Source organism: Podarcis tiliguerta (genome assembly GCF_965153285.1).
Source record: "Podarcis tiliguerta genome assembly, chromosome: 11".
Taxonomy (NCBI): Eukaryota; Metazoa; Chordata; class Lepidosauria; order Squamata; family Lacertidae; genus Podarcis; species Podarcis tiliguerta.
In genome coordinates, this window is record NC_139544.1 from 62,915,099 (window position 1) to 62,929,411 (window position 14,313).

At 52.4% G+C, this 14,313-nt stretch overlaps 1 protein-coding gene across 9 annotated transcripts in view; it reads left to right on the top strand.

The window, feature by feature from the left end:
- UNC13B (unc-13 homolog B) overlaps positions 1-14,313 on the top strand; it is a 154,343-nt gene that overhangs the window by 125,811 nt on the left and 14,219 nt on the right. For all 9 annotated transcript variants that reach the window (XM_083402609.1, XM_083402606.1, XM_083402607.1 and 6 more), the window contains 5 exons: positions 1,929-2,055; positions 7,646-7,742; positions 8,275-8,418; positions 8,638-8,715; positions 9,548-9,625. In XM_083402609.1, coding sequence (XP_083258735.1) covers positions 1,929-2,055; positions 7,646-7,742; positions 8,275-8,418; positions 8,638-8,715; positions 9,548-9,625 — 524 coding nt within the window. The remainder of the gene's footprint in view (positions 1-1,928; positions 2,056-7,645; positions 7,743-8,274; positions 8,419-8,637; positions 8,716-9,547; positions 9,626-14,313) is intronic.

Consider the following 14,313-nt stretch of genomic DNA (forward strand, 5'->3'; position numbering starts at 1 on the left):
GCCCCATGTATAGGACGCCCCCTATTTTGGGGAACTCCGGCTTAAGAAAATGGGGGGAGAGCTATACGATGCCCTCAAATTTTGGAAATTATTTTTTAGGGGGGAAACCTAGTCTTATACACGGAAAAATATGGTACATTGGTCCTCCAATTATTCTGTAGCAGAAGACTTCTTGCTTTCAGGAAGGCGGCTTCCTCTTACCAAATGTCTGGGGATCTCTTCGCGCCTTCAGGCTTAAATGGGTATCCAGGTGACCTCCTTTCTTTCTCTTTCTCTCCCCCAATAAGTCTTAATTACTGGCCCTTGCCCTCCTTGAGTGCTAATAAAACCCTCCTGCTGTCTGAAGTGGGACGCAGAATTGCTCTGTGCTTGCTTTCAATAAAGCCCCTTTCCCCTGGGGGCTTTCGGGATCTTAGACCGGCCTTGCAAACTCCTGGCAAACAACCTGCCGTTGGGGATTCCAGGACATTGACGCTTCCCTGGCTGCTTCTGCTGAAGAGAACGAGGGGGGCGCCCTGGTTGGGGTCATCAGCGCCAGAGGGTGGTGGCACATCCTGCTGCCCCTCATTGCCCAAAGAATGCGCAGCTCTGCTCCTGGGAGGGAAGGGGGGACTGTTGCTTGCAAGCAATGCTTTCAGCCACACATTTAGGACCTGCAGATCCTCAGGTGGCTTGAAAGAGTTAGCTGGTTAGATCTGTCCATGCCTCGGATGTGCCATCAAGTCTAAAGGCTGCTGCTGGCCTCCTGGGCTTGGCCTGCTCTTGGGTGGGAGACAGGCCAGGAGCCCCCCATGCTGCTGTCCTGAGCTCAAGCAGAAGATTGGGGGAGGTCCGTTTCACCTTGGGAAGGAGCCCAGGAGCCACTGGCCCTCGGCGAGGAGAGACCAGAAGCTCCCTGGACCTTGTAGTTGCAGCGTGTGGGTCACTTCTTGGCAAAAGGTGCCGCTCAACTTGGAGAGCACCCAGCTGTCTGCCAGAGAAGGGGGTGGACAGGAGGGACTTTGGAAAAAGAGAAGAGGAGAAATCTGTGCACAAGGTCTCATGCTTGAGGCGACTGACCTGGGGCAAGATGGAGGCATCATGCGCCCCAATGGCCTTGTGGGAAGTGTCTCTCTTGTCACCTGGGCAGGCGGGCAGTGCAACCTGTCTTAAACTTTTAGATCTGTATCCTTCTTTTCCTCCACAATGGAACTCGAGGCAAAGTCACGGGGTTCCGTGCTGGTCTCCCATCCAGCACCAGACCAGACCCAGAGCTGCCCAGCTTCAGCAAGGCGGCGACTGCTTTGTGCCCTTTTGAACTGGACCTGGCGACCTCTGTGGAGCAGGCAAATGCTTCTCCCGGCTGGTTCAGGAAGCTGCACGTGCTGGATTTGGAAGCTCGGTTTAGAGAGGCTGGAGGAGCCTGGAAATCCAGGAGGCCAAACCCAGTGCCCCCCCCCCCAATTCCTTCTGGTTTGCCCAAGGACTGGGCTGGCTTGGGTGAGACGGGGGGCAGAGGGCCCTCCTGAAGACTCTCCAGCATTGGGGGCTGCTTTTGTTTCTAGGGATTTGCTTTGTGCTTCCTCCTCTAGGAGATGTGTGCAGCATCTTAGGAGGAGGACCAGCCCTAAGAAGCTGTTCTCCTCTCATTGCCATGGCAACCAGAAACTCTTCCCATCTATTTTTGAAGTGCTGTGTGGAAAATCAGCTCCGGGCCCCAACCGGATGAACTGCCATGCCCTGCGATCGTTAGCAGGATCCCAGGTTGCGGGGATTTCGTGGGTTTTGGACATGCAGCGTGTGGCAGGGCGTTCTGCCCTGCGGATGTGCGGAGGCTCCTGTTTTTGTGGCAGGTTGCTGGGAAAGGAGCCGATTGAATTACTCACCTGACAGCATTCTCGTTCCTTCTCCCTCCCTCCCTCTCTCCTTTCTCTCCACCTTCCTCACAGAACACGAGAAGCACCGGCTGTGCAAAAGCGCCGACTACATGAACCTGCACTTCAAAGTGAAGTGGCTCTACAACGAGTATGTCTGCGGCCTGCCAGCCATCGCCGGGAAAATACCCGAGTACCCTGCGTAAGTACCTGGCTCACCCTGGGACCTCCCTTGCAAGGCACACCCCCCTTGCCACCCCTGCGCCACTGCCTCCCCTCTTCGGAAAGCGGAGGCGCCTTACGTTCTCCAGAGGATTCGGCTGTGTGGCTCACAGTGCCCTTTCCCGACGGCCTGCCTCCTTCCTCTTATGGGTACGTGGAGCAGGATGCTGCTTCCCCAGGTTAAAAGGCTCAGTGGTGCAAGGGAGGCCTTTCTGAGGTGTGGGGTTACCTCCCGGAAAGGCTGGTCTCTGCCACTTACTCTTTCGGTTGTCCAACAAGACACACATTTCTGTTGGTGTTTGTTCACCGCCACCACCCCATTCAAGAAGAAACTTTAGAGGGCTCAGCCCAGCATCACAAAAGAAGTTCCAAAGGCTGGCAGTCTGCTGCCAGAGGGCTCTGAGCTGGTAGGACAAGCCAGAGCTATCTGTCCTTGCTTAGCCCCTCTCCTGAAGGCTGAGGGGGCAGCTCTGGCCCCACAGAGGAAGAGCTGACGTAGAGTAATGGAATAATAGAATTGGGAGGGACCCAAGGGCCATCTAGTCCAACCCCTGCAATGCAGGAATCTCAGCTAAAGAATCCCTACCCAATGGCCACCCAACCTCTGCTTTAAAACCCCCAAGAAAGGAGGGAGTCTTCCACTGCTGAGCAGCTCTTACGGTCAGAAAGTTCTTCCTGGTGTTTAGTCAGAATCTCCTTTCTTGTAACTTGAAGCCATGGGTTTGAGTCCTGCCCTCCAGGGCAGGAAAAAACAAGCATCCTCCACCCTCCATGTGGCAGCCCGAGAGATATTTGAAGACAGCTATCATAGCTCCTCTCAGTCTCCTCTTTTCCAGGCTAAGCATACCCAGCTCCTTCAACCGTTCCTCATCAGGCTTGGTTGCCAGACCCTTGATCATCTTGGTTGCCCTCTTCTGCACACCTCCCAGCTTGTCAACATCCTCCTTAAATTGCGGTGCCCAGAACTGAGCGCAGTATTCCCGGTGGGGTCTGACCAAGGCAGAATAGATTGACTTGCAGCTCTGTTCTGCTCCTTTCTCTCTTAGGTCTCCAGTTTCACCCTTGAAGGGAGAGCCACAAAGGCCCTTGCCAGCCCCTCCCACTTTCCTCCAAGGGCTCAAAAAGGTTCCCCAGCCCTTCTTATAAAAGGCCAGATCAGACCCTTGGTCCATCTAGCTTAGTGGTATTGACTCTGACTGGCAGCAGCTGCCCAGGCTTTCTGGCTGGAGTCCATCCCAGCCGTGCCTGTAGCTCCAGAGCCCTTGTTCATGCAGCACTGAGCTGCAGCCCTTCATGTTTGCAAAGGGGGAGAGACCTGCACTAGCAGTGTCAGAAGCAGGGCGAACACATGCAGCCTTGCCGTTCCTTGTGTGCCATCCTAGGCCATAGAAAGGGGAGGGAGATCATAAGAGCAGGAAGAAGTTTGCTCAGTTAGCATCCTTGCTGGAAGTCTGCCAGCACTTCTTGGCAAAGCTCCAGAAATTAAATGCAGCATCTGGTTCTGGGGCTGAATTGCTCCTGTAGCTGTGAAGTTTCAGGCTGTGGATTAGAGCAGAACCTGGACCTGATTGGGGTCCAAAGCACCTCCTGAGTCTCTTGTGGGCTGGAGCAAGGCTTCCTTCCTGGCCTTGTCCTGAACAAAAGAAGGTTGTCACGCGTGATATGCTGCCTTGTTAACTGTGGCTCCAGACCTTTCTGGTCTTGTGCCTTTGGAGCCTGCGCAGCCACCAGCAAGAGCCTCCATCAGAATCCCGGCATCCTCTTGGGTGCAGCCAGGCGCTGGCTCCCTGGTCCTGGACCTGCAAAACAGTCTGAAGAAGGAAGTGTTCCGGAGTGTGAATCAGACGCCAGGATCGGCAGCCACGCTGTGCCTCTGTGTTTCTGAGCTGTGAAAGGCAGAGTGTTCGGATCACGTAGAAGAGATGGCGCGCGTTCCGTCCTGCTCATTATTAAGGGCTAATTACCCCCTTCCCCAAGCCAATTCCACGCTTCCTTTTTCTAGCCCACATGAGAATCTCCGCTGCCGGCTTCCACCACACACAGCCCCGACTCGGAGCCCAGCGCCAAGGATGATTCAGTCGCTTTCAGGAGGATAACAAATCCGCATTTCTGAGCTGTCTCCCTGTGCACCAGACTTGCCTAGGCTGCCCCACCGAGAAAGCCAGGAGAACGCTGCACCCACCGAGTGGTTGGATGGCAAGGAACCTGGCTCTAAATTGGCCCAAGTCACCTGCTTTGCCTTGGCTGTGTGGCGAATTGGGCTGTTAGTCAGCCACCTGCCATCTGCGGATGGAGAACGGATCTAAATGCTAAGCATTACTAAGCAGAGGGTGCAGTGAGAGCCAGTGTGATCTTGGCTGCCCTCTGGACTGCCTCTTGATGGCAGCCCTGTTGCCATGGCACTTCTCTGCCACCTCCCAGCACCTTCTGCCACTGGGCCAGGCTCATATTTCAGCCCAGGGGCTCTTTGCAGACACATCCTGCCTCTTCCAACCCCCTGCCTTGCCTTGCCTTGCCTCTTGGCAGCAGCCCTGGCAGGATCCCGGGTTTGCTGAGTCACTTGCTTTCCTAATAATCTGCATCGCCATCAAATTTGGACGATATTAACACTTCCCTGCTTTGGCTTTCTCTCCAAATGTCAGCAAACAACTTAAGGCAAACCGGAGCCTCGTCACAGTTGGAAGCGGGGCTCTGCGTGGGCAAGAGATGGAAAAATACATGTGATGGCGTCGTTGCCCACTGCTGGCGGACTCCAGTTGGTTCAAAGAGTAGGGGGAAGGTGCTGGGCAGGAGCGCCCAGTTTCGCTTCCCTTCCTTCCAGCCTCCGTGTTCAACAGGCAGAGAACTCGCTTTGCCTGTGGGCCGTCAGAGTCTTCCTCCCAACCCCGGCGTCTCCGCACTTGCGGCTGCGCTTTCCTTTCCTTGGCACTGCAGGGTGTGTTCAGCGCTGCCGAGAAAGGCTGGCCTTGCTCTTGACTGCCTTAGCAGGTGGCACCAGCCCCTGATAGTCTTCTGGCTCAGCGGAGGCCTCCGCAGCCTTAGCAGGAACGGTGGAGGGAGTGGGAAGAGAAGAATGAGAGGTGAAACGAGAGTCATCTTCCAGTATCTCAAGGGCTGCCTCCTGGAAGATGGAGCAGCCTTGTTTTCTGCTGCTCCAGAGGGGAGGACATGAACCAGTGGCCTCAAGTTCCAAGAAGAGATTCCAACTAAACATCAGGAAGAAATTTCTGATGGTGAGAGCTGGTCAGCGGTGGAATAGACTCCTTTAGAAGGTGGTGGGCTCTCTTTCACTGGAGGTTTCCAAACAGGTTGGATGGCCACCTGTCAGTCAGGGATTCTTCACTGTGATTCCTGCATTGCCGTGGGTTTGCCTAGATGTTCCTTGGGTGTCCCTTCCAACTCTTCAAATCCATGACTCTATGATTGCAGCACTTGAGCAACTCTCAAGATGCTTACACTTTCCCCCAAGTTGTCAGAGATTCCCCAGCCTTCCTTCTTACCCTCCAGCAGGCCTTGTGCTCCTCCATGAAGACTCCCTGGCCTCTCCCAGTTCTCTGTCTGGAGGTTCCCACTGCCTCTGCCATGGGAGTCTGATGTGGCTGCTCCTGTCCACTCTGGATGGGACTCTTGCATTGTTTGAGGGCTGCTGGTTCTGGGTCCTAATCATGGCTCAAGTGCCTCCCAGGCGCTGCACAAGCATCTTTGCCCTGTGGGCAAAATAGTTCTGCCAGAGCAGGCTCTGCTCCCAGTCCCAGTCCTGAAGATGTCATTCCTTGAGTGTCCTTGCTAGACAGAGATGGGCAATGTCCTTAGACAAGGCTGCCCTCCTGAGTGAGGGCAAGGGGGGAGTCACAGGTACCATATTCTGGCGCTCTGGAAACAGGGTTACTACTGCCATCAGCACATGTTAAAGGGGTGCATAGAAGGTCTCAACAGGAGACTTCGCTGTGCCTCAGAATTTTGGGGGCGTGTTTGTCTCATAGCCCCAATAAGGGGTGCCTAATTCCTGGACCACTTTTGTGTGCAATCACATTTCTCAGATTCTTGTGAAATGTCTCAACTGCAAAACACCCTGCCGTGTGTGCATTCAAACAGAGCTTTGTGGTGCTTGCAACTTGCTGGAAACTTGCTGGCTGCGGTGCGGATGGGCCGGTGCCAGCTTTTTAACACCATGCCAATTACAATTCCCAGCATCGGGTAGGCTGTGCCTTTCTATTCTGAAGTGTGAAGGGTTATTTCAGGCTTCCCAGCATGCTCTGGGCTTTGCTCTCGCTCCCTCCGTAGTGTCTCTCACTTTCTTTGCAAATTTAAGCACCCCATAATTAGCGCCGTTTGTATAAACTCAGCTGCGGGTTTGGAGAGGGCCTTAATCGGCTGCGAAGATCGCACAATGCGCCGCTTTGTTGACTCCCCTTCCCTTGTTTGCAAGCACCTTGTGTTTCAGCCGCGTTTCTAGACAGAGGCGGGCTCTGGCTCCGCACGAACACAAGCAGGCAGACAACGGCCTCGCAGCGCCAGGCGGGTGTTTCTGTTCTCCTGGGGACGAAGAGCCCCCTGGCCTCTTCCGTGGCTTCTTCTGCCTCCGGGGCCTGAAGATGCCTCTGCCCTGGCTGCAGTCGGAACTTCAGGCAGTCCCGGTTGACAAAGAACCGATCCTGAAAAGCAGTGCCTGGACTGGGAGGGGTGAGGAGCAGCCCAGGTCAATCCTAAACAGAGTTTAGGGTGATTTTGGGTCTGGGCAGGCGGGAGGGGGAGGCTGTGCCTTCCCTCGACTGCTTTCCATAGCAGTGTCATCTGCCGCAAGAAGACACACAAACACAAGCTTGGGAGAGAAGCCATCTACTTGACATGCACCTAAACAGAAAGATTCAATCATCCAGCATTTAGGTAAAACGAGTGAAGCAACCCGAAGGCCAGTCACTCTGTTCTCCACACTTGGACGGAATAATGGCAAGCTGTCCTTCTTTCTCTGAAAGAGATTCTGCCTCGGGAGAGAGACCTCTCGCTGCATCAGCTCTTATTAGGGTATAAATGGAGACATAAATGGAGACCAATTTCCCCCCAACCGGTCTTTTGTCTGCCTCGCCATAACTTTCTGCAATCTGCAGCTCTGTCACTTTCCCAATATCCCGTCTCTTGCATCGATTCTGGGCCTCGGGGGATGCTGTGATAGCCTTGGCTGTGGCAAAGAAGACGTGCAGTCAGTGTTTCAGAAATACCTGGGACATGTGAGGCACACTCAGAATGCTCACAGCCCAAGGGGCCACATCCAGACCTTGGGTCCCTGCCCCCTTCCTTGGGTGTTTAGTCAAGAGCAGGATTCTCCCTTTATTCACTCCCTTTATTCATGCAAATCCCTGTAATTTCCTTCCCTGCGGTTTGCAGTGCTACAAGGCAGAGGACATGAAACGAAGGAGGGAGGGGGAAAGGGGGGCAAGGGCCTGTGAATATTCTGTCTCCTTCCAATGCTGGGGGGCAGTTTTGGGTGAGTTCGGCCCCAGAGCGGCCGGCTGGTGGGGAAGGGCTTTGCAAACTCAAATGAGGTGGGCTTCCTTCCCTCCCCAACGCAGGTGGTTTGAGCAGTTTGTGATGCAGTGGCTGGATGAGAATGAAGACGTGTCCCTGGAATTTTTGCATGGAGCTCTGGAGAGAGATAAGAAGGATGGGGTAAGGTTTTGGAACACAGAAATAAAGTAAATCATCAAACCACCAATTCTAGCATGCGGGGGGGGGGGGGGCACCTAAATTGTATAATTTGGTATTTGAATGATATTAGGAACTGTATTATAATTTGGCATTGATATAATTAGGCTGTTATTGGATTATTGGACAGCAGTACTGTCGTCCAGTGTGTGAATTGTTGTGTGCCTTGTGCATTTTGCCGTCCTACTTGTGTAAACTTAATAAATAAAGAAGCCAACAGGTATCCTTCAGGATTGTGGAAGGCTTGGTAGAAAATAGAAAAGTGTTTCAGATTAAAATTCACATGGTGAAAGGCTTGCATGAACTCAAAGGCACCAGTAGAATCACAGAATCGCAGAGTTAGAAGAGACCCCGAGGGTCCAACCCCCTGCAATGCAGGAATCTTTTGCCCTGCATTGACACTCGAACCCAGGACCCTGAAATTAAGATTCTCGTGCTGTGCCGACTGAGCTACACCGGTCTTTCTTCACACGGCGTGTTTCTTGTTTGTGTTCAGTTCCAGCAGACATCTGAGCATGCTCTCTTCTCCTGCTCGGTGGTGGATGTCTTCACCCAGCTCAACCAGAGTTTTGAAATCATCAAGAAGCTGGAGTGCCCCGACCCGGCCATCCTGGCCTGCTACATGCGGCGCTTTGCCAAGGTGATGCCTCTCCTCCCACGGGATCTCTAGGAGCCTCGTTCTCCAGGGGGAAAGGGGTGCAATTATCATCGCGGTCAACAGCAGCGTTTGTTAGGGGCTTTTTGCCAAAACAAAACCTCAGAGAGACTTAACTAGATGAAATTCAGCTATGACAAACCATTAAATGTTTCTCTTGTGCCGCTCAGAACGAGGCTAGTAACGTTTCTGGTCTCCTTGCAGACCATCGGGAAGGTGCTGATGCAGTACGCAGACATCGTCTCCCGGAGCTTCCAGGCCTACTGCTCCAAGGAGAAAGTGGTGAGTCTTCTGCCTGGTTGGGGTGGAGAATGCAGAGGACAAACGGGGAGAAGACGTGCCCCTCTCTTCTTAGCCATATCCTCAGGGCCAGGCGCCTTGGGACAGATAGCTGCCCAAGATTTGTTTACTGTGTGTGTGTGTGTGTGTGTGTGTGTGTGTGTGTGTATTGCCAGAAGCCACCCACAGTGGCTGTGGCAACCCAGTCAGGTGGGTGGCATTTAAATATTAAAATTATTGTCTGTAGACCGATGGGCATTCTTGGAATGCACTTATTGCAGCCGGGTTCTCAAGGCAGGAAGTGCCTCATAACCCTTTTCTGCTGCTTAGGCGTGGAAAGTAGCTCAGCCTTCGCTGACAGAAGGGTCACAAAATGAGAGGCGCTTCCCTTCCCAAACGTCGTGCTTGTTCGTTCATTGGTTCCACGGGAGCTAGTGCTCTTTCTGCCTAGACAAAATCCCCTCCCTCTCTCCAACTCCTGATAGTGATGGGAGGGCATGAGGTCCTGGGGCGCGGGGGTGGGCATGGCACTCCAGCCATTTCACTTGTTTCTCAGTCCAAGACTCTCTGCCAGTTGGTCTTCCAGCTCCAAACATCAACTGGGCTTCTCAGAAACCGGCGGAGAGAGAGAGAGCCACTCACTTCCTGCTGGCTGGGCTACTGAATTTGCAGAACTCGCTTCCCACCTGAGGAAGAAAGCTCTTCCTCCCTCCATCCATCCCTGGCCTTCTCCCCTGTATCTGGCCCTGAAGGCTTTGCGCAGACAGAGTCAGTGGCCTTAGCATTTGTCTGTCTCACCAGTAACCTGTCTTTGGTGTTTTCTCCTTCTGCTCAGCCCTGCATCCTGATGAACAACATCCAGCAGCTGAGGGTGCAGCTGGAGAAGATGTTTGAAGCCATGGGGGCCAAGGAGGTGAGAGCTCGGAGGAGCCCTTCTGAGCGTGGGGCTCAGTACTGCCTTGTCAGCTAGTCGGGGGTTGGACTTTGTGGCTGGGGAAACGGGTAGCTGGCAGGCCTGCCGCTTGTTGCATCATGCACCCCCAAGAGTCAGAGTGGGGAACTATAATTCCCACCAGGCCCAGCCTGAAGGCTAAGGGTCAGAAGGGGGGGGGGGAGATGGACAGACATGTTGGCTGCTCCTGTCATAGTCAGAGAAGGACAGGAAGATGAGATCACGGCCTTCGTTGAACACGTTTCCTAACTCTTAAGTTTCTAAAGGGTTCATATGGATGTGCAGATTCTCACTTTATAAATGGCCTGAAACATTCACACCATTGGTTCGCCATGTGGCGGCCAACCTGAGTGGAGCTGGGTTGATGAAAGCTGAGGTGCAAATGTGTAAAGACTTTGCTGAATGCGTCTGGTTTGAAAATGTGCTTCTTCCAAAAGCAAATTCCAGCTGCTACAATTGGCTTTGGGTCATCCTTCGCAGCTGAACAGACTGTGTGTGCCCTTTCTCGTTATTCTGGATGCTTGCTGGGCCTGTGTGGATACAGCTGTGTTGCCTGATGCTTTCCAAGCCTTAAACGCCTGTTGTCCTTAACTGGAGGCAGGATTTCCCCCCTCTATCGCTGATTCAAGCTGTGAGGTTTTCTGTAACGCTGTGAGAATGCTTGGCCTAACCTTTGCATGTCTGTCTCTGTCTTTCCCTTGCTTTCCAAGACTGTGGAGAATGTGGAAGAGAAGGAGAAGGAGAAGGACCAGGATCAAAATCAGAATCAGGATGAGAATCAGAATCAGGAACAGGAAAAGGAAAAGGATCAGAATCAGGAACAGAATCAGAATCAGAATCCTGAACTGAGGAATCCTAAGGCTGTTAGAATCCATATTGCTTACTCTTGGCCTTAAGACCCTTCCTCCTTAGCTGTGACTTCCTAGATCAGAGCTTTCTAGACTGTGTGTCGCGACACGCTAGTGTGTCTGCTGCAGAATGTAGGTGTGTGGTGCGAATGGTCCCCGCGCTCCCCCCGGGGCTGGAAAGGGGTTAGTTCAACCTCCAGTTTGCTTGTAAAACTGAATTACTGTGTCATGAAATGATGCCTGTCTAAAAAGTGTGTCACCAACATGGAAAGTTTGGAAAGCTCTGCCCTAGATCCTGAATAGATGTAGGCTCTGCACGTGGCAGGGAACTCCATGGTGGCACCGTGGCATCGGGTGGCTTCTCCCTTTGCAGCATGTCAAGAAGCAGCTCAGAGCTGTGCAAAATATCCTTAGGAAAAAGCATGGAATGGGAAGTGATGGCCGAGGCTCTTGGTTGGTGCGGAGAGCAGACCCAGAGCCGCCTCTTCCAAAGGCCGCCTTGGGCAAAGTGTTGCCATCCGTCGGGTCTCTCTTGCTGCCTCTGGCCAACTTTGGTCTCCAGCACTGCTGCTAGGAAGAGGCCTTGGTGTCCCTGAAGCGCCTGAAGCGGTTTCCCCTTGGGGCCTCCATTCCCAGTTCTGCTCCGTGCAGATTCTCAGTCCCTCTTGCCTTCGCCTGTGTGCCGTGCAGGGACTCAGAATGCTGCTCCTCAGCCTCACTAGCGAGTGTCGGCCACTGAGATAACGCAGCTCTCCCGCTTTCGGATTTAGTCAGCTGAGCAAATAGCTAGAAACATTTGCTGCTCGTTTTAGTGCAGCGCTTCCCCCTCCCTCTCAGAAGCCTTTCCCCTTCCCAGCTTATCCAGAGTTTCCCATGAGTCACCTGCTGCTTTTTCTCTAGGTCTTCTGCAGTGGGAAGGCTTGCCAAATGAAAGGAAATCCAGCACTTACAGGAACTCGCCTTCCAGGAATTAGTGTAGTCATAGTCATTGATGACCTTATCTAGCTTGTCGTGTGTGAGTGTGTTGACCCTTTTGTTGTGAGTCTCCATGCGGTTGAGACTGGGGGAACATGGGAATAGCCTGCTGGATCAGACCAGTGGCCCACTTGGTCCAGCATCCATGGACCTCCATCAGGCATTTCCCAGTTTTTTGCAGGGGGTGGGTGGGCGGAGAGGAGAAAGGGTGGGAGGACTGGGCCGCCTGCCTGCCTGCCTGTCTCTTTCTGAGCTTATCCGCATTTTCCTTTCCTCCACACTTTTCAGGCACTGTCTACATTTTAAAGTTTTATGTTTTTTTTCTTGCTCCAGAGCAGGCATAGGCAAACTCGGCCCTCCAGATATTTTGGGACTATGACTCCCATCATCCCTAGCTAACAGGACCAGTGGTCAGGGATGATGGGAATTGTAGTCACAAAACATCTGGAGGGCCGAGTTTGCCTATGCCTGCTCCAGAGGTTTCCCCATAAAAACCTGCTCTTTACTGCTGAATTGGAGCAAACAGCAATGCACAGAAGCACCCAGTTGCCGCTTCTTGTGTTTCATCTTTAAAGAGCAGGTTTTCACGAGGAATGCTCCAGGGTGAAAGAAAAAGCAATCTGGGTTTTAAAGTGCAGACTCATGCCTGGGAAATGCCAGGCAAAAGGTAAGTGTGGATCAGTCCTTACTCTCTCCTGTGTTCCTGCCGAGTGAACACTGGACCGTGTTAAGGTGTAAGAGCCATCAATAAATAGTATTATTTCAAATGAATGCAATAAGCACATAGTTTAACCATGGTTTGTTCAACAAGCCACAGGTTGTCTCACAGTCGAGCAGAGAAGCCAGGATTTCTTTACAGAGCTGGCTTTGTTTCCCAGATGCCCTTGCCTTGAGACTCTGTTGCTTAGCACATGCCCAGCATGGGATGTGCAAACCATAGTCGGTTAAGACTTTTGGTTTCAGACATGACATAAAACCATAGTTAAAACATGGTTTGTGAGCCCTTTACAAACCACAGCATCACATCTTGGTTTGCTACCAGAAAGTAAACCACAGTTACTGTGGTGGGCTGGGTTTGGACATTCAGAGAAGCCGCACTTTGGCTAGGCAAACCATGGTTTAGTGTTAGGTGTGTTTCATTCGCACAAGCACGTCATCCCACAACAACCACATCCCCAGCAGTGTAAGAGCAGGTGGGGAGTTGAGACCAGCCTAAAGCAGAGCAGAGCCAGCGGGGCTGAAGCTGAGTTGAGAGATATTTAATGTTATTAAGTAAAAGAGAGAGAGGTGATCTCCCTGGCTGCCCACCTGCATCTTGCCATGGGCTATACCTGTGGAGTAGGAAGAAAGATACTGGGGCCGGGAGGGAGGGAATCTCACTCTTTGCTGCGCTTGCCCAGTGCCTGCCTGTTCCTGGGCAGCGTGACTCATGCCAGGGGGCCAGCCGTTCCCTCGGCGCTCGCACAGTAATGAGACCGGCTCCCTTAATAAGGCACGACACACACCAGCTTCAGCTGGTTGAATCCTGAGAGGCTTTTTTAAGCAGCCAGCTCTGCGTGCTCCCTCCTCCACCTTCTCCTCCTCCTCTCGGGGAAAGGGAGAGTTTGCCTTCTGCCGCAGGGTCACAGCCCAGTTTCCTACGCCAACTGGGACGAGGAGGAGGGGAGGGAGGCCTGGGGCTCCCACCTGACCCAGTCCTGAGATGCACTCCCGTTCCAGGGCAGGTGAGAAGTCTCCAAAGCCCAGCATCAACAGGGGCATTCGCTTGTGTGTGATCTTGGGGCTCTGTGACGTTAAGCTCTCTAATGGCTGCTGATTGAAACGGAGGTCCTTAATTTGCCCCAGTGGGCGAGAGGCTTGTGGTGTCATCTGACCAGAGGCTGAAACCCATTCGCAAAATTTATCCGAAGTACATTGGCAGAAAAGCAGTGAAAGCGGTTCAGTTGTGGGGAGAAACACATCAGGTTATAATGATTGCACATGGAAATAAAGTGTGAATTTAGGATTAAAGCATTGGGTGAGGTGGTTGTTAAATGCAATAATTGTGGCCAAACTAGCAACAATTATTATTATTATTATTATTATTATTCTACTAAACTCTACTTTGAAATTTGCCCAAGAGTCCAAGCAAGTCCAGTGCTCTCATGGGCTCAGGTAAAGGTGACCAGAAATCAGCTTCCCTTTTTCTTGGGGGGCAAGGAATATGCTCCCTCCCAGGGTCTTATCCGAGAGCTCTGAGCCCCAAAAAGTATCCTCCTCCTTCCCACTATGGTCCATGGAGACACAGTTTGGCCACGGCCTCATTGCCATGGCAACCCCTCCGTTTGGAATCCGGCAGCTCTGCCCTCCTTTGCAGCTCTTGGTGAACTGCCCTTCACACCCAGGGCTTTTATTCCGTAGCTCTGGAGGCCTCGACTTCAGAAGCCTTAGGCTCTCACAAACTCTCTCTGAAAACAAGAGCAAACCCACATTGTCACTTAGGGAGGCAGAATCAGAGACTTGGATGAAACAGGATTCAAGGCTGATTGGAAATGGTTCGCAGATTATACGAAGAACTATCATAAACAGGTTAAATTGCTAGCAGGTTTAGAGAAAATTCAATAGTAAAAGTTACATTGAGAATAAGATGAGGAGAACAAGGTATGGTTTGATTGTAATATTCAGCAGTAATTGTTATATGGAGGAAACCATGGAAGGGAAGCCAAAGTTTAATGTAGGGAAATTACATATATATATAGAAACAGAAGTTTTTGTGGGCAGGCATCTCTCAGGGGTGCAATAGGCAGAGGCCAGGGGTGAACTATTGGGGGTCCCTTTTGTTGCCGC